The sequence below is a fragment of the Yarrowia lipolytica genome, chromosome 1E (genome assembly GCF_001761485.1).
Source record: "Yarrowia lipolytica chromosome 1E, complete sequence".
Lineage (NCBI taxonomy): Eukaryota > Fungi > Ascomycota > Dipodascomycetes > Dipodascales > Yarrowia > Yarrowia lipolytica.
The window spans coordinates 1,317,231-1,334,539 of record NC_090774.1 but is presented as its reverse complement, the minus strand read 5'-3'; the positions used below and the strand labels follow the sequence as shown (position 1 = coordinate 1,334,539).

Sequence of the window (17,309 nt, the reverse complement as noted above, 5' to 3'; positions counted from 1 at the left end):
CACTTCCAGTCAATGTACCCATTGGCACGTTGTATGAATTGAGTAATAATTCTGAGCTTGAGAGGGATGACTAAGAGCGATGAATATTTCCGGCCGGAAGAAGCCGGGTTTCCATGCAGCTCCGTATTATCTAAGTCAAGACCCTGATCAGCATTGCTTCTTACGCCCTTTCAGAACGTGCTAAAGTGTTATGTGAAAAGCAATAGCAACGTGATTCTTGGCGATGGAGGGTCTGTTGAGGTTGGGGAGAGTGTCTCCAAGTTGTGGCCGTGTAAAGAGAATCTTGTAAAGTCCTGTAGAGTCTTGTAAAGTCCGGTAGAGTCTTGTAATGTCCGGTAGAGTCTTGTAAGTCTGAAGTCTCAGGTACCGGTGATTGTCAGTGGGGTATGTAGATCCTTGAGTGTGAAAAAGACCCAGTGGACTTTGCTGTCATGGTTCCCCTCTCGCGGCTGCAATTGCTACTACAAGTGAACATACTGGGGACGCACGGTTCCATAATAATGCGCGCTTCCTGAGGACTGTCTGCTTCACGCGATATTTTTTCTCGCGTAATATCAGACCACATGTTGTGAATAATAATGATGCTGTGTGTACAGCAGCGGTGAATTGGCTTGTTTGGTTACTTACAGTTTCAGGGGTGCTGAGGGTGCTCACGAGCCGGCGTCTGGTGGTTTGTGTGTCGCCGGCGTTGGAGGTGGCAGACATGGCAGATGGCAAAAGTATGGTCACTCTACCGTGGACTATCTGACAGCATGTATAGTCCTTTTTAGTCAACCACCACTTGTGATTGGCTAACGGCATCATTCCAATGAACCATGTGACGCTGAACACGTGATGAACTACTGCGAGTCAGCACTTCCGCCACGTGACCAAACTGCGATGTTTAGAATCCACTTATTTTTCCCGCAAGCACTTTTATCATCACAAAGCCGCTATTCACACCCTTCCCCAGACTCTCACGTCTCGTTTATGAAAGTGTAAATATTTTAGCACCAGATTTAACCCTGCATAAGGTTCAAGATGTGGTACATGTCACGTGGGGATCACGTGTAAAAGCGCCAGAACGCCTTCGGATCAGCACCTCTCGGGGCCATTTTTGGCCGTAAGTAACGTGGTGGATGTCGATAAGCAATTATTCCAACGGTTATCACTGCCGGTAGCGTCGTATTGCGAAAATGGAATAGCTTGCTCCTGCCCTTAGAGGACAACTCAGAAACTCTCTTTGAAATAAGCTATTTTACCCCCACAAAACACGAGCTACCAAAATGCGTGCACTTGCTTCAATTTGGGCGCAAAAAAGCCCCAGTGACTCGGATTCCAAAGATTGGTGTCTGGATCTGATTATTTGCCGCCAGACCCGCTCTTCTCCCGTCTAACCGCCAAGGTATCGGTGAATTTAGCAAGCCTCGAAACCCAAAATAGAGCGGCTCGCTACAACCTGCATATAGCGAGGAACGGCGCGGCAAAAAAAAACTCACAGAGTGCAAATATAATGGGTTGAGGATCAGCCACCTTGTAGAATCCACTTTCTGCCTTTAAACACGCTCACTAACCACACAATAACGAGTATGAGAGCCCTTCTGAACAAGGCAGACGAAACGTTCGCGTCCACTGGCGGCTCCATTGACATTGAGCTGGACAGCATTGACCAAAAGCTACCCAGAGTTTCTGTGTCCTCCGACTTGGGAAGCGGGAGTGACACGGCGGGAGAGGGAGATGGACCGGTGTCGGCAAACACTGACGACAGCAACACAAACACGCTGGACGTGGAAGCTCTCCCTGCCACAGCCCCCGATGACGATGTCAAGTTCAACCGGTTCACTCTGTCGCAAAAGCGGATCATGACCGCAGTTCTGGCCTTTTGTTTCTTCCAGCCCTTCCTCGTCACCTACGCCATGTTGCCTGCCGTGCCTCTGATTGCCGAGCAGTTCGACGTCAGTGGCACCATTGTCACTGTAGGTAACGCTATCTTCTTCCTCATCACCGGTTTCTCGTCCTGCTTCTTTGGACCCTTCAGTGATGCCTACGGACGAAAGGCCGCCCTCATCACCTGTTGCATAATCTTTATTGTCTCCAATATTGGTATTGCTGCCTCTCCCAACCTCGTTTCCTACTACATCTTCCGAGCCACTACCGCCATGGGAGGTACGGCGTTTTTCTCGGTTTCGGGCTCTGCCATTGCCGATATTTGGCGGCCTGAGCACCGAGGCAAGGCTGTGGGCGCCTGCCTTCTCGGCTCTCAATCTGGAATGACCATTGGTCCTATTATCGGTGGCTGGATCGTCACCAAGACTTCCTGGAGAGTCATCTTCTGGATGCAGGCCGGAGTTGCCCTGGCAAACCTGCTACTCGTCACCTTTGTGCTCCGGGAGCCCATGGCCACCACCAAGCACCAAATGCTATGCGCTGAGCAAAACAAGCGGTTTGTCTGGATCTGGATCAACCCCTTCAAGGTTCTCATGGGTCTCCGAAACATGCATCTTCTGCTGGCAGGTCTCTCCATTGTTCCAATCATGTACGGCATGGACTGTCTGCTGACTCCCCTTTCTCTGGTTGTCGAGCCCCGTTTCGATATCAAGTCTCCTGTCGTCGCAGCTCTCTTCTACCTGCCTCAGGGTGTGGGTTTCCTCATTGGATGCTACTTTGGAGGCATGTACGCGGACAAGACTGTTCAGCGATGGACCAAGATCCGTGGCCGACGAGTTTGCGAGGACCGACTTCGATCCCAGCTCCCTTTTGTTGGCATCTTGCTCCCCGTCTGTATGCTCATCTACGGATGGTCTCTGGAGAAGGAGTTTGGAGGAGTGGCAGTTCCGGTGGTGACCATGTTCCTGGTTGGCTTTGGACTGTCCATGTACTTTCCGTCGCTCAACGCCTACTGTGCCGACTCCAGTCCTGAGCTCGGAACTGCTGCTGCTATTTCCGGCAATTACGCCATTCGAAACTGCGGCAGTGCCATTGCTGCTGCCTCCACCCTCAAGGCCGTGGAGAACATTGGCATTGGTTGGACGTCGACTGTGGCTGCCTTTGGCTTCATTGCCAGCACTATTCCCGTCTTCATCCTGCTGTGGAAGGGCGAGGACATGCGTCAGAAGGCGGTCCGACGAATGATGAGATGAACCAAATAGTTTTCAATTAATGAATCATGTGAGTATGTACACTATACTGAGATGAGATTCGTACCGTATGCACATACTGTACTTATTGTAGGTTACACGAGTCGAAGAAGAAACGACTGTCCAGAGAGTGAACAGTAGAACAAGGAAGAAGGAAGATCGAGAATGTAAAACAAGCTTGGTAATTAAGCCAAACTGTGTCCTGGAAAGCCCTCCCTTCCCGTCTCCACTACTTTATGTCCAACAAGCGAGACACAAGCGAGACACGAGACCCTTTTCGGCAGGGGTCGTCTAGAAGTAGATCTATTAGACGAGCATGCGTGTTTGTACGGCTGGCCAGCTTTTAGCGACTTGGGGAGCTTGGCGCCCATTGTTGGGGAAATGTAGCACTACGGGGTCCATGAGGGCGCTAATCGGTCAAGCACCAATCTTGGCTGTTATTTTGACGTCATAATGGCGTGTTGCTTAACTGTATGCAAGGATGTTGTCTACCAAAGTGACGGATGTGTCTGTCTGTACGAATATGTACGGTACCAGTACGGGCGATTCCAACAGAAACGTGGTCTGGTTTCTGCCTTGCGGTCTCAGTATCCCAGTTGTTTTTTGGTACACAATGTACTTGTACTGTGTATTGGCGGTTCCATACTTGTATATAATTTTATAATTTATAATTACTACTCGTACCATTAAGCACACTGTAGCTACGATAATGCTCTGTAGTCGATCCAATAGCCCACACTTGTCCTGGCACTAGACGTTGAGTTTGGTAAACGTGGCCCGGATATTACCAGACTAGGGCTGCATTCTGGCAGGCGAAATTGACGTACTTGACCCCTGCTTGCCCTTCGTATACAAGTCAAGAGTAGATAGTGCACGGGCGGTCCGTATAGGTTCGGCAAGAGTTTCCGACGGTGTCGAATGGCGGGCATGCTGGCTGTGGATAGCACGCCTGAAACATGTTCGTCCTGCACGCTTACCAAAGCAAAGACACAGACAAGCCAGTATCGGGCGTGTGGCGACCTGGAAAAATGCGGAGAGAGGCCATTTCCGTCGGTAAGCTTGCCCGTGAGTCCTTGTTACAACTCCAACAAAGACCATTAGCTGGGTTTGATGGTCTGAAACCCAATGTTTCAAACCCCAAGGTTTCGGCGTTTGAAACCGTGTCTATGTTTATGTGAGCGCAGTCTAAATAACACGTCTAGCGACCCTTTAGTAAGCAGCTTCCCATTGTAGCATTCACAGAGGGCGTACAGTAGCATCGAGAGAACCCACGGGACAAGGACGACAAGAAAATAGACTCTTTTATGGGTATGGGGAGTAGGCTAACGAATACAAGGTCAATCTAGACTTCGATGACTCTATTCTGGGTTGGCGTTGGTACAAAATACACTACCGTATGTACATTCGTACATGGAGGAAATGTTTGTTCCACGCTTTCTCCAGGGTTTCCTTGTCAATATAATTACATGGTTCATTGATTGAGGGGTTATATTGCCCAGACTACTGTTTCATTCTGGCGTGGAGGGGGAGTTCGATACGGAAGAGCTATGCTTAACTTGTTATACGATGGGCGTCCATCCAGCGTGTTACAATCGAGTGGAGTGCAGTCGTTACGATTGACCTAGTTATGAGTTACCCACCAGTGTACTTGTGCTTCTCTCTACTGTACCCAGCAATAATAGTGCATTGTCATCGAATTCCCAGTACTGTGAATACAAACACACCCATGGTCACACTACAGTTGGATCGTATCTACGGTACTACTTGGGCTTCTACAATGCTCCAACAAGAAACCATTAACATGTTTATTTTAGTTAGTCTATCCCAAGAGGTAGTCGAACACTACCGAGTGGTGCGTATAATGTACAGAATACTGGAACCACCTGATATAAATATGGCTGTAGGGCAGCTAGTCCGTTTGGAGAAACGTATGCTCTCTTAAACCAGCAGAACTGCATTGACACAGCCATCTCGATCGGGCTCGTTGGTGATCTGGGCGTACTTACCCCACACCACCTTACCTCCAGCAGTCACGAGACCAAGCTCGGACACGTTGACCTCGATGATGGTTCCTCGGGTCAGCACACCCAGTTGAGTGTACATGGGAGACTGGGGGTTCTTCTTGACGCCCAGAATGGGCAGGTGGACAGTGACGCCGAGCTCGGGGTGGGTCACGTTGGCCTTCTTCTGACGCAGAGCAGAGGGTCGGATGATTCGCTCCAGCTTGACGGGTCGTCGTGTGAATCCCTCGCCAACAAAGGTATGCTTAGTGATCATTCGCTTCCAACTCTTGTTTCGTCGCTTTCCAGACTTGAGAACCTTGAACATCTCCTCCTCAGAAATACCTCGCACCTTGGGCAGAGGCACGCTGAACTTGTCGGCCTTCTCCAGACGCTTCTGCTTGATGGAAGACGACAGAGCCTTGGCAGAGTTAGGCTGCTGTCGGTCCAGCAGATACGTGGGCAGAGCATCACCATCCTCGGGGTTGTGTTCCTTGGGTGTGCCGTTGACCTTGGACTGCTCATGCTCTCGGATCTTCTTCTTCATTGCCACCTTCTCGGCGTATCGCTTCTTGGCGAACATCTTAGCTCGGAAACCAGTCAGGTTCTGGGCATCCTTGGAGATTCGGTGGCCCTCTCGGGCTTCTCGCTTTCGCTTTCGCTCGTCATGATCGAGTCTTCGACCATGCTTCTTAATGTGAGCCTCAATATACTCGTTCTGAGGCATGTTGTGCTGTGTATGTTGTGTGAAGGAGAAATTTGTTTTCCCGCAGAAAGCCTTGGGAATAAATTTCTATTAGAGTTTCTTATCTGAAAGGAGGGTAACTGAGGTTGGAGGGCACAGAGAAAGGTGTAGAAGACAATATTTGAGGGGGAGATAAGCGGGAATTACCACTGAATAATGAAGCTCCATCTACAATGATGGTAAATTCGCCGTTATTCGCTCACAATTGCCTACCATTGTCCTGTTACCCTTGTCATTGAACTGCACTAAGCAATTTTAGTCTTCTATTGAGAACGCCTTATGAGAAAAAAATACCATAGTCATTACGCCACCCGGTAAAGTGATAGACAATGAAAGAAAGGGTGCAAATGAAATGCCACCTGTTTTTATAGACTGTTTGGTAGAAATCTTTTTCCAATAGTCCCGTTTTGTCGTCCATTATTTGTCCAAGTACTTTTGTTGTATTTTAATGAAGGACTGGTTGATGCATGCAGAAATAAATTGTTGGAAATGGTACAGTATATCATGAATTGAAGCGGGTAGAAAGATAGGTATATATACATACACACTCTTTGGCCCGTAACATGATGACAAATACGATACAAGTACAATGCTGGCAGTCAGTAATCCCCTATCCCACCTTGCTGACTAAGCATATGCAAGATTTTCCCACCCTGCATGACGAAGCTATTTTTTTCCGGGCGCAGAAAAAATGTTCAGACGGGAATTTCATCTCAGATCAAGACAACACAAATGGAGGCTTTGTTGAAGGAGATCACGACGGCTACGGACAACTCGGCTACCAAGCTCAAGGAGGAGCAGCAGGCGTACAATGCTCTGGACGACGACGTCAAGGCCCAGATCCAGCGGGACTCTCTGTCCTTGCTGGGACTCAAGAATCACACAATGCTGGCCTACCTCCATCACCTGGCGGTTGTGACTCTGGCACAAGTTCAGCGGGTGGAGAAGGAGCAGAAGGACGACGCTCTTGAAAAGGGGCGACAGGCCGCGATCCAGGGCACCGTCAAGAACCGGGTGGTGCTGGAGAAGGGTATCAAGGGTCTGGAGAGCAAGGTCAACTACCAGATTGACAAGATGCTCAAGGCATACACACAGGACAAGGAGCGAAAGGCCGAGCGAGAAAAGCAACGGGCTGAGAAGGCGCTTCTTGGCGAAGAGAAGGACGACGACGATGAGGGCGACAAGGACGATAGAGACGACGACGATGAGTCCGAATCTGAGGACGACAATCTTGCATTCAAACCCAACGTTTCCAACCTCACACGAGACAAGAATGCTCGACCAGTGCGAGATTCGCGAGGAAAGAAATCCGAGCAGGACGACGACCGAGAGTCCGCCTCCAACACCATCTACAGGCCCCCCAAGATCTCGGCTGTGGCTCCCGAGTCCAAGAGCATGCGAAAGAGCAAGAAGAAGAACGCCACCATGGAAGAGTATCTAAAGTACTCTTCTTCTGCACCCATGGTCGAGCAGTCTATTGGTTCGGGTATTCTGGAGCACGGTCGAGGAGGAGAGAAGACAGACCGAGACCGAAAACGAGAGGAGGAGGTCCAGCGATACGAAGAAGACAACTTTGTGCGTCTGCCGGGCGCCAACAAGAAAGAACGATCCAAGCTCAAGAAGGCTCGAGCTGGCGCCTTCTTTGGTGAAGACTGGGGAGTTGGAGGAGATATTGGTGAGGCCACTAAGCGAAAGCGGGGCGGCTCGTCCATGTGGGAAAAGTCCAAGAAGCGACGATAAGCAGGAAAAAGGGAAATGTATAGTTACAGCTAATAAATTTATAGACTTGGTTATGGAGACAATGTCTGATACTATAGAAGAGTCATATCAAACTACCCGTACAAGTAGTTGTGCTTCAAGACGATCTGTGTACATGTTCTATTCGGGTCTATACTGTAGTACATACACGGTTCCATGTGATATCGCAGGTACCGCACGTTACTAGTACTTGTTGGCCAATTAACTTGACATGCTATGCTATGCTTGTACGATAGATGTTCTCCATGAAAAACTTCCGTGGTGACTGAGAAATTCAGCCATTGTATAGATACCGAGCCAACAATCATGAGGGCCTACTTCAACTTCTGTATGCAAAGATACTACAACTATTCTCCTTGGTAAGAGAAACTACAATCCTGGTTCAAGTGCAAATATATTATAAATAAACAAAGAGTGAGCCTGCTCACTATGCTTGAGATTAGAAACCGGTGAAGCCCGACTGCATGGAGTTGTGTCTGTCTCCAAGCTGAGAGAAGCGGTTGCGACGGTGCTCGATGAGCTGCTCCTGCTGCTCCAACAACGACATTCGGTTGCTTCGCATAGTGTTGGTCATGGTGTTGGTATAGAAGGTTGAAGCCCGGGGGGTGTAAGCCGGCTGGTCAAGGTAGTCTTCGTTGTATACAGTGGCTGTATCATCGGGTGCGAAGATGGGGAGGTTGTTGCGAAGCGCATGGGACTCCCAGGTATCCAGGGGGCATAGGGCGTTGAACTCCTTGTCAGACAGACGGGGAATGTCGCTCTGGACGAGCTGTTTACCGTCCTTCTCGACCACGATTCGGGTGTTACCCCACGAGAAGTCGTTCATTTTCCAGAAGGAATAGATGGGAAGAAGGAAAGAGTGGAAGGGGTAGGCGCAAATGTAGATGATCATCCAGAAAATATGCTGCCATTCCTGCTTGATGATGTAGATGATGGCCTGCAGACCGTAGACGGCCGCAAACATGATGACCGAGACCAGGGGGAAGGCTCCGGCGTGGGCGGCAATCACGTAGATGAGGTAGGCGAGGTAGACACATACAGAGGGCAGCATTAGGGTGCCTGCGAGATCAATAAAGACAATGAAACGCATGCCAAAGAAACAGAAACCACACATGGAGTTGATTCGCAGAAGCTCAACCAGGTTATGAACAGTGGAGTTGATCCATCTTCGTCGTTGAGAAACCAGTACGGAGAAGGAGTCAGGAGCAGTGGTGTAAGCCATGGCTCCTCGGCAGAAGGTGAATCGCATTTTAGGCCATCGCTTAGTCATGAGGGTGGTCAGGAATCTATCTTCTCCAAGAGAAAGCAAGTTCTTCATGTGCAGAGTGTTGACCTTGTTGGTGGAGTACTCCTCCAGAACCCGGTTATCAATCAGATTCTTGAGTCGGTACATGGAGAAACAACCGGGCAGACAAGTAACAGAACCAAACAGAGACTCGAAAGCCTTGGACAGGTGGTGAGAAATGAAATACTCGTAGACCTGGACCATGGTCCAGATGGACTGGTTCTCGTTCTGAAGAGCGGTCTCTCCACAGATACCCACCACGTTGACGTCAGAAACACAGTCTGCCACGAGGAAGTTGAGAGAGTCCTCCTTGACACGCGTGTCGGCATCCACCATGAACATGTACTCGTAGGCTCCGGGGTCCACTCCAATCACGTTACCAATATGATGGAACATTTCGAGCTCCAGGGGATTCATGGCTCCGTTGGAAGCAACTCGGTTGAAGAACCGCATGAGCAGAACCTGGGAGTCTCGCTTACCTCGGTTTCCGGGCTTGGAAGTCTCTGACTCCTTACCGACCTTCACAACTATGCAATAGGGGATGTTTCGGCCATCGTAGTGGTAGAGACCAGAGTACACTTTACCGTAGTTAAGACGAGCAGCACCATCGCCGATGGACTCAAAGGCGTAAGGAATGACTTCGGAAGCAGCTCGAGGATCATGGCCAACAATATCAAGCACAATCTGAGGAGTGGTCTGGTCGTTACCCTGTCCAACAATCATACCGTCACAAACAACAAGCAGCAGCTTTCGAGAATCAGGGTACTCGAGAGCAGCAATGGAGTCAATGGCTCGTCGCAGAGCCTCCTCGTCCTCAGTGTAAGCAGGGACATGGCACACAACGTACTTGTTTTGAGTGTCGGGGGTAGCTAGAGAACCGAGTTGCATGGCAGCGAGGAACTTGATGAGAACAACGGAACACAGAAGAATAGCAACAACCAGCAGAATGTAATTGGACACCTGGCATCGGGCAGACTGTCGGAAGTCAGGTTTACCGGCATAGAAGGCGTTCTTGAGACACTCCATGTTCTGAACTCGCTCGGACGGCTTGAGATCCATCCGCTTCCAGATGTCAGTAACATCCTGGCCGGCATTATCATCAACCATTGCCTTGACATCCTTGTGCAAAAAGTCGTAGGCGCCCTTGTTGGGGTAACCCTCGACCTGGTCGAGAGTGTAAAAGTAGTTGGTCAGATCATAGATGGAGCCGTCGATAACAACCCACTTGTTCCAGCCCTTTTCTCCATTCTCCTTGAGCTCCTTGCTCTTGGCAACCAGAGGACCCTTGTAGTACTGAGCGATGCTGGGCTGGAAAACATCATTGTACCAGGTGAGGTTGTACAGAGCAGATCCAGTATCAGAGGTCTTGTAGTCTCCAGAGTAGTGAATGGCAGTAGGGTCGTAGATGGTGTTGTTGGAAGCCAGCCACACGGTAGGGTCGTCAACAAGACCCTGACAGGCACTGGTCAGAGGATTGGGGAAGTACGAGGTCATGTCCTGGCCAGCAAAGGGAATCATGTTGGCGGCAGAGGTGGTGATGGAGGTATCAGAATGCTGCTGTCTGTAGAACTTGGTGATATCGTAGACTTTTCCCTGGATGGACACAAAAAAGTCGTCTTCTCCTTGGTGGTATCCCACCTCCTTGGCTGTCCATGCTTTATCGAAATCAGGACACAGAATTCGACCGAGAAAGATCATGTAGAAAATGACGACACAGTTGAGGAAGAAGATGAGCACGAAAATGGCAAACTTTTCTCTCCATGCAATCCGTTCTTCCTTTCGCTTGAGTCGTCCAAGATGATGGAGGAATCCAGAAGGTACCCACCAGGTCATGGCCCAGACAATAGTCATCCACACCCGTCGCTGTCGCGTCTGCTCTTCAACATGAACATTTTCACCAAGCTCCGGATCCACATCCTTGAGCAGAGATTCGTCTACAATCTCCTTGTCATCGTAATGGAGCTCATGAGAGTGACTCTCAAGCATAGCCTTCTCGTCACCACCCTGAGCAGCCCATTCACCCTGCTCTTGCACAGGAGTGGTCTGAGAGAACTCCGCGTACTTGGCTTCGAGTTTTCGGTAGGTGTTCTCGCTGATCCAGACTCGGTCTCGACCGACGTAGATCTCAGAAGCAGATCCGACGTTGTTTCGAGCCCATAGTCCAATATAGTAACTCAGAGGATGCTCGCAGACGTCCAGGGGCAGAATAGACTGTAGCGACGGGTATGCATCGTAGTACCGATCGACAAACTCCTCATGATCAAAGTCAGTGGTGAAGTTGTTGCCCTGCTTGAAGGCGTTCCAGGAGTCGATGGGGGGATGGTCTCGGGTGAATACGGTCCACAGACGAGAGGAGGCAAACAGATCTGGCAGAGAGTAGGCCTTTCGTGCCTCCTTGGTAAGTAAATGAGACTGTGTGAAGGATGTGATGTCGGAGATATCAACAGGTCTATGCAGAGACAGTTCTCCAAAAAGTTCAGGAGAAGACTTAAGTTTGAGTCCGTCGCCAACCATCTCGGCATTGATACCCTGGTTCACGTCGAACATTTGTTGTCTCACAAGCGAAGATGATTTGGTAATGGACAGAAAGTGGACCACAGCAGCGATGGAGTCGTCAGCGTCGTTGAGAGTGTCTCCCGAGTGAATGGAAGCCGAAGACGAGTTTGTGGTACCCTGGGACAGCTTGGCATTTATCGATCCCACAATAAAACGCAGCAGTTTGTCGTAGATGGCGTAAATAACCTGTTGTCGAGTCATGCCCGCGTCCTGAAGAACATGGGGATCGATTTCGATCAGAGAACAGGCTTCCAGGTCATCCTGGTCGTGGATGAGCAGAATAAGACCCGAGAGAATGGAAAGAAGTTGTCGAATCTGTTTTTTGGAAAACGCCTGTCGCAACATGTGTCGCACGTCAAAGTCACACAGCTCGTCAGCCTTGGTATAGTCGTTGAACTCGGGCTTGACATTGAGATACTCCCGTTCCTGGGGAGTCAGAGAGCCATATAGCTCGGCAAAAGCGCCCTTGATGGTCTCGTAGTTATCGTAGTACATTTCACCGACATTGACTCGGCTCTTGAGCACTCTCTCGTCTCGGTCAATGGTAACCGAGACCATGGGCTCCAGGCCGTGTGTGAAGGGCAGAATCAGCTGGATGAGCTCAGTGTCGACGCCCAGGCCCTCAATGGCGCGCATGAACGAGTCATCCACGATTGCAAAAAGCTGGTCTTCGCATCTCAGCCGTCCATGGGCAAAACATGTCGACACGAGCGAAGCGTAGTCCTCACCAATGTGAGATGATGAATCTTTGAGCACTGTGTTAGTTTGGTTTGTTGCCTCCTGAGAAACTCGACTCATCGTACTCACTCTCAATGATGTATCAGCGATTCAGCAGTAGTTTGTTAGACGAGATGAAACTGCTTCTTTGGCTGTCTCTTATACATTGTCCATGGCCCTCGACTCGTGTGTTTTCCCATGTCTCGATTCGGCCATAAGTGAACCTTAAAACGCCGCTAACGCAGGTTCCGTAAACTAACCGACTCTGGGGAAACATAATAATATCTCTTTTCAGAAGCAAAAATGGTCCAAATAGAATGGCTTTGTCAACTACGGAATACATGTTCCATTTCCACTTCGTTTTCCATCCCCAAATCACCTACACGCCCGCTGTACACCCCACAAGAAGCTGCTCATCTCACTATGCAGGATGCGAGCCCTGCGGGTCCCAAATAGGCAAGAGCCAAACAGCGAGACCGATCTGCAGATAGCCAGCTACCTGTAGCATTGTCAAGCAAACGCCCGAGGGTACGGAAGCTCATTAGACTGGAGAGAATATATTAGGGTGACAGAACTACGCTGTTGTTTTTTTGTCGTTGTCCGAAAACTGGGCACTTTTCGATTGTCTAATGATCACTCTCTACTGCATGTACAGCCTCCACCCACGGCTTCACACGGCTGAAGCAATATGACAACTTTCTCGATTAATTTTCTTGAGACATTTTCCCGGCGTTCTACAGCGTCGCTGTATCTTCAGCCATCTGCTACAGTGTCGGAACCGTCACTCAGAGGGTGTCACGCTGTAGATACACTAGTATTTTTTTTCTTTTTTTTTCTGCATATACATTCATTTAATTATAACTTTGCCGTGAAAGAATAACCTTTGAAATGAATGTACGCTTACACGAATATTACTAATTAAACACGTTTAGTGTCATGGTCCAACTTGGCACGTACCTATTTCCAGTAAAAAAATCATAAAAAAACCTGGTTCAGTCCGTGTTGTATGTTGGTCCACATAGCTTCGCGTGTTTGTTCGTTCATCGGGAAAACGCCACTCCAGTCTCCAGTTCTCTAATCTCAATCCTTCCATTGCCCTCTTCATTTGCATTGCCTTTGAAAACTTCTCCTTGTGGTTCTTCTTCGTCATTGGTTTGGTTCTGCGTCCCCTGTGGTGACTACGCGCCCTGCTACGCTGTTCTCTCGGTGGCCTCGGCCGCCTTTTACGCTTGCTACTGTGTCTACTCTCGCTCATCGTGAAGTGCTGGCGGTTGTCCATCGTAGAAACACATCTGGGCTTCCTTCAGGAATTGAAGCAAACCCTGTTGGACATGTCCCAGGGTGGCGTCGTCCCCTGAGTACCGGAGGGATCTCTCCATCTTCCAGATCCCATAAGCCAATTCCCGCAGATATTTGCGTGTCTTGACTTGTTGATGTTTCCGGGGGGCGTCACTGTTCACATGCCCTGGGAAAGAGGGGAGTACTCCACATTTCGACTCGGTAAAGATCCAGTCCTTTAGAGAGTCCACTGACGGAATCTTCATCCTGGTCAACATGGAAAGAAGAACTTCGCACTTGCAGAAGATATGCTCGTGCAGATCCTGAATGATGGCCTTATCACAGAGCCCGCATCCTGGATTCTTCTTGGTGAAAACGTGGTCGTCAGGGTATCTCCATTTCACGAGCGGAAGTCGAGATATCCGCATGAGGTGAAGAACTTGTGCTTTGTTGGCGTCGGCGATGTAGTGTTTTCGAAGGTCATGCATTACCTCCTGCCAGACCATGTCGTCAGAGATGCCCCCGTAGTCGCTTCGTTGAGTCCACTTCTTCGGTCGTGCAAGTGTGTGTGGGAAGTTTGGCAAGTCGGGAGACGAGGTCTTGTGAAACATGAAGTTCTCTAGAGTAAGTGGTCCCATGCTCCACCGGAGGTGGTCGATTTCCGCTGTGGACACCATTCTGACCGGATGGTATCGTCTCGCGGCTGCGATGTCGACGTGTGCTTCCCGGAAAGATTCTGCTGCTCTCACGTTCACCTGGTTTCGTTCCCAGATTCTGTGATTAACTGTGTCTGTTGTAGAGGGCTCGTGATCTTCTCGAGGGTTGGCATGTTCCGCGGTGAGGGGCTTGTTGAGCTCGAAAGAAGCTCTGATTGCGTCTCGCATGGTGGGGGAGGCTGCGTAGCCCCAAGCTTGGCCTGTCGGAAAGCGGCAGTCGACGCGCTGGTGTGGCTTTTCCTGTGTGAGACTGTGAGTTCTGCTGTAGAACTGGAAGGTGCAGTCCCAAAGGGCCGGCGATGAGCCATGGAAGAACCTGTAAGCCCGAGCGGCCTTCAGGCACACCATGAAACGTCCCATGTCCCGCAGGTTCAGTCCTCCTCTGCCTACCGGAGTTTGGATGAAACCATTGCTGAAGGTTTTGCGTGTTTTGTCGGGTGATAATTTGTTGATCTTGTCGCACGCTAGTTCGTTCAGCTCTCGGATGAAGGTGTTGTCGATCTGGCTGACGTAGGGTCCAAGGAAATTCAGTTTCGAGAAGAAGTAGATGTTGATCATCCACGCCTTGCTGTAATAGGGGAGACCCCATAGTGAAAGGCGTCGCAGCGACTCCTTGAGGTCCTCCTTGATCTGAGCGTAGTGCGTGTCCAACCTTTCGCGATTTCCGAAGTGTACTCCGAGGTACCGGAAAATGTTGTCAGATGTCCGGAGCGTCGGGGCCTGTCGTGTGTTGTTGTCGGTTGGCCAGGTGGCGTCAATTGTTCGCTGCCATTCTGCGTCAATAAAGGTTAGTGGAACAAAACAATCGGGGGGGCCGATCTTCTGAAGCACCGTCTTTGACGGGTTTAGTGTGAGGCCTGAGACCCGTTGGAAGAGGCAGAGCACTCTACCAACCGTGGCCACGTCCTGGATGTTGTTGAGGAACACCGCTATGTCGTCCGCGAAAGCCGACACCTTCATGTGTCCAGCTGCCACTGCCTCCGGGTGAGTAGGGGGTTGTGGCGGCCTGTGCCCAGTGGTGTGGTGGTGGGATAGTGGCAGGCCTGGGGCCAGTCCAAACATCTCTCGGTCCAGACGACGCACAAGTGCGTCTACTGCGATGATGAAGAGGGTTGGAGAGAGAGGGCATCCTTGTCTCACTCCGATCTTGATGCGGACTGGGCGAGATAGGACACCTCTGATGTTGATTCTCGTTACTGCGTTCTGTTGTACAGCTAGGATACGGTTGATCATCAGTTCCGAGACACCCACATTTCGAAGCGTCTTTATCACCCAACTCTGGCTGATAGTGTCGTAGGCTTTCCGGAAGTCCAGTGATCCTACGACCCAACCCATGTTCAGCTGGGAGTAGGCGTTGCAAAAATGATCCATGGTGTCGAGATTGTTAGTGATGTGTCGACCCGGTACGAAACCGTTTTGGGCGCCGTGAATGCTGTCCGGAAGAATGTTCTGGATGGCTTTGTTAATGAGCTGTGTGTAGATCTTCACCTCTGTGTTGATCAAAGAAATAGGCCTGTAGTTGGAGATGTCGGCCTGATCTCCCGACTTGTACAGTAGTTTGATGATAGCGGTGTTGCGTTCGGTGCTGATGGGCGAGTCGGCTCCAGCTTCGTTGTAGACGTCCGTCATCAAGTCCCCCAGCTCATCCCAGCAGTCGCGGTAGAACCTGTACGGGATGCCGTCTGGCCCTGGCGCGCTGTTGTGCGTAGACGCCTTGATGGTATCGAAGATCTCCTCCTTGGTAAAAGACGAGTCCAGGCTTGGGTTAGCTGTATTCACCCTCCGGGTTTCTTCGGGGAAGAGGTCTAAAAAGGCGCTGTCGTCGGTGTCGTTGATATCGGCAGCTCTGTCGAAGATGTTGTCAAAGTATCGAGCTGAGATGTCGCAGAGAGAGGAGGTGTCGGTCTTCACTCGGCCTTGGTGGTTCCGTAGGGAGTGGATCTCCATCTGTTGCTTGGATTGTTCGACCCGAGCATGGAGCATCGGGTATGGCTCGTTAGCTGGGTAGGCTTGCCAGTCTGAGGCTGTTGCCATGAGGGCCTCGCGGCGTCTGTTGTCTGGGTGGTTGGAATCTCGAAGTGCGCGGTTTTTGGCTTCCTGTTGGATGGTGACCTTAATGTTTTCTTTCAGGCATTGCAGCTTCAGGCTGGGCTTCAAAGGACCATATCGCTTCAGAATGGATTTGACGTGGAACTTGAGCCAAGCAATGTACTCTGTATCAAAAACCCACCAGGGCATCCTCCAGGTGCCTGGGCCTCTGTCTTGTCGCTGGGTGAGGTTGCCAAAGTTAAAGACGAATTGGACCGCGTGGTGAGAGGACTTCGTGATGTTGTGACCCTGCTTGTTGGTTACCAGTTGTGTGGATTTGATCCACTGTGAGAGTGTCGAAGAGATGTGCAGCTGATCCAGGCGCCTGCCAGCTCCGCGGCTGTTGTTGGTGTGAGTGTAGAGGCCTTTTCTGTGTTTGCTGATTAGAGTGTAGGTGTCTAGTAAGTCCCAGTTAGCTAAGAAGTCCTTAAGGTGAGTCGTCACTTTTTCGCCAATCCTGCCGTCGTTGGAGGCGACCGCGTTCCAATCGCCTGCCGCTATCAGGGGGTATTGGCAGGGATGGAGGCGTAGATAGTCGTCTAGTGACTGGTAGAACTGCCGGTTAGTGAAGGGGGAGGCTCCCTGCTCGTTTGGTGCGTATACGTTGATCAGCGATAGGTGTCTGTCGGTGCCTTTGATGTGCACGTCGGCCAAACACAGTCTGTTGTCTAGGGCTGGGAAGTATTCAAAAACTGTTGTAAAGTTTGTGATGGTGACGTTGTCGGAATAGACTAGCCCCACGCCGACGCTTCTATTAGAAACACCAGCTGTGGAGCCGAGGAGGGTGTAGTGTCTGCCCCCCGGGTAGGGCGAGTTTGAAATGATTTGTTGAGCGGTTTGTAGGGAGGAGTCCACCCAGTTCGTCTCTTGAAGAAGGACGAGATCGGGGTAGTGAGTAGTTCGAATAATGTTTACAATGGTGTCGGGTAATCGGTTAAGCGCTTCCGCCATCTTAAAACCGCCGATGTTAGCCGTGATGACTTTAACATTCGGAGATTTCATTTTGGCCTGGGTGCTCTTACATGGGGCTTTAGAAGGGGTGGTAGTAGA

The 17,309-nt window shown here is 50.2% G+C and overlaps 5 protein-coding genes across 5 annotated transcripts; 2 read left to right on the top strand and 3 right to left on the bottom strand.

Annotated features, from left to right (window-relative positions):
* Positions 1–1,568: 1,568 nt before the first annotated feature.
* Positions 1,569–3,119, top strand: YALI1_E13329g (uncharacterized protein; the record flags this gene model as incomplete). Its single annotated transcript, XM_503782.3, has 1 exon — positions 1,569–3,119. One exon carries the CDS (start codon positions 1,569–1,571, stop codon positions 3,117–3,119), a length of 1,551 nt encoding a protein of 516 aa, XP_503782.1.
* A 1,935-nt stretch (positions 3,120–5,054) lies between these two features.
* Positions 5,055–5,843, bottom strand: YALI1_E13287g (ribosome biogenesis protein NSA2; the record flags this gene model as incomplete). Its single annotated transcript, XM_503781.3, has 1 exon — positions 5,055–5,843. One exon carries the CDS (start codon positions 5,841–5,843, stop codon positions 5,055–5,057), a length of 789 nt encoding a protein of 262 aa, XP_503781.1.
* A 675-nt stretch (positions 5,844–6,518) lies between these two features.
* On the top strand, positions 6,519–7,601 carry YALI1_E13280g (uncharacterized protein; the record flags this gene model as incomplete). The annotated part of the gene is made up of 1 exon (XM_503780.3): positions 6,519–7,601. One exon carries the CDS (start codon positions 6,519–6,521, stop codon positions 7,599–7,601), a length of 1,083 nt encoding a protein of 360 aa, XP_503780.3.
* Positions 7,602–8,058: 457 nt separating this feature from the next.
* Positions 8,059–12,258, bottom strand: YALI1_E13223g (uncharacterized protein; the record flags this gene model as incomplete). The annotated part of the gene is made up of 1 exon (XM_503779.3): positions 8,059–12,258. The coding sequence occupies one exon, from the start codon at positions 12,256–12,258 to the stop codon at positions 8,059–8,061; it is 4,200 nt and encodes a 1,399-aa protein (XP_503779.3).
* Positions 12,259–13,418: 1,160 nt separating this feature from the next.
* On the bottom strand, positions 13,419–17,261 carry YALI1_E13173t (uncharacterized protein; the record flags this gene model as incomplete). The annotated part of the gene is made up of 1 exon (XM_068282970.1): positions 13,419–17,261. The coding sequence occupies one exon, from the start codon at positions 17,259–17,261 to the stop codon at positions 13,419–13,421; it is 3,843 nt and encodes a 1,280-aa protein (XP_068139071.1).
* Between the last annotated feature and the right edge of the window lie 48 nt (positions 17,262–17,309).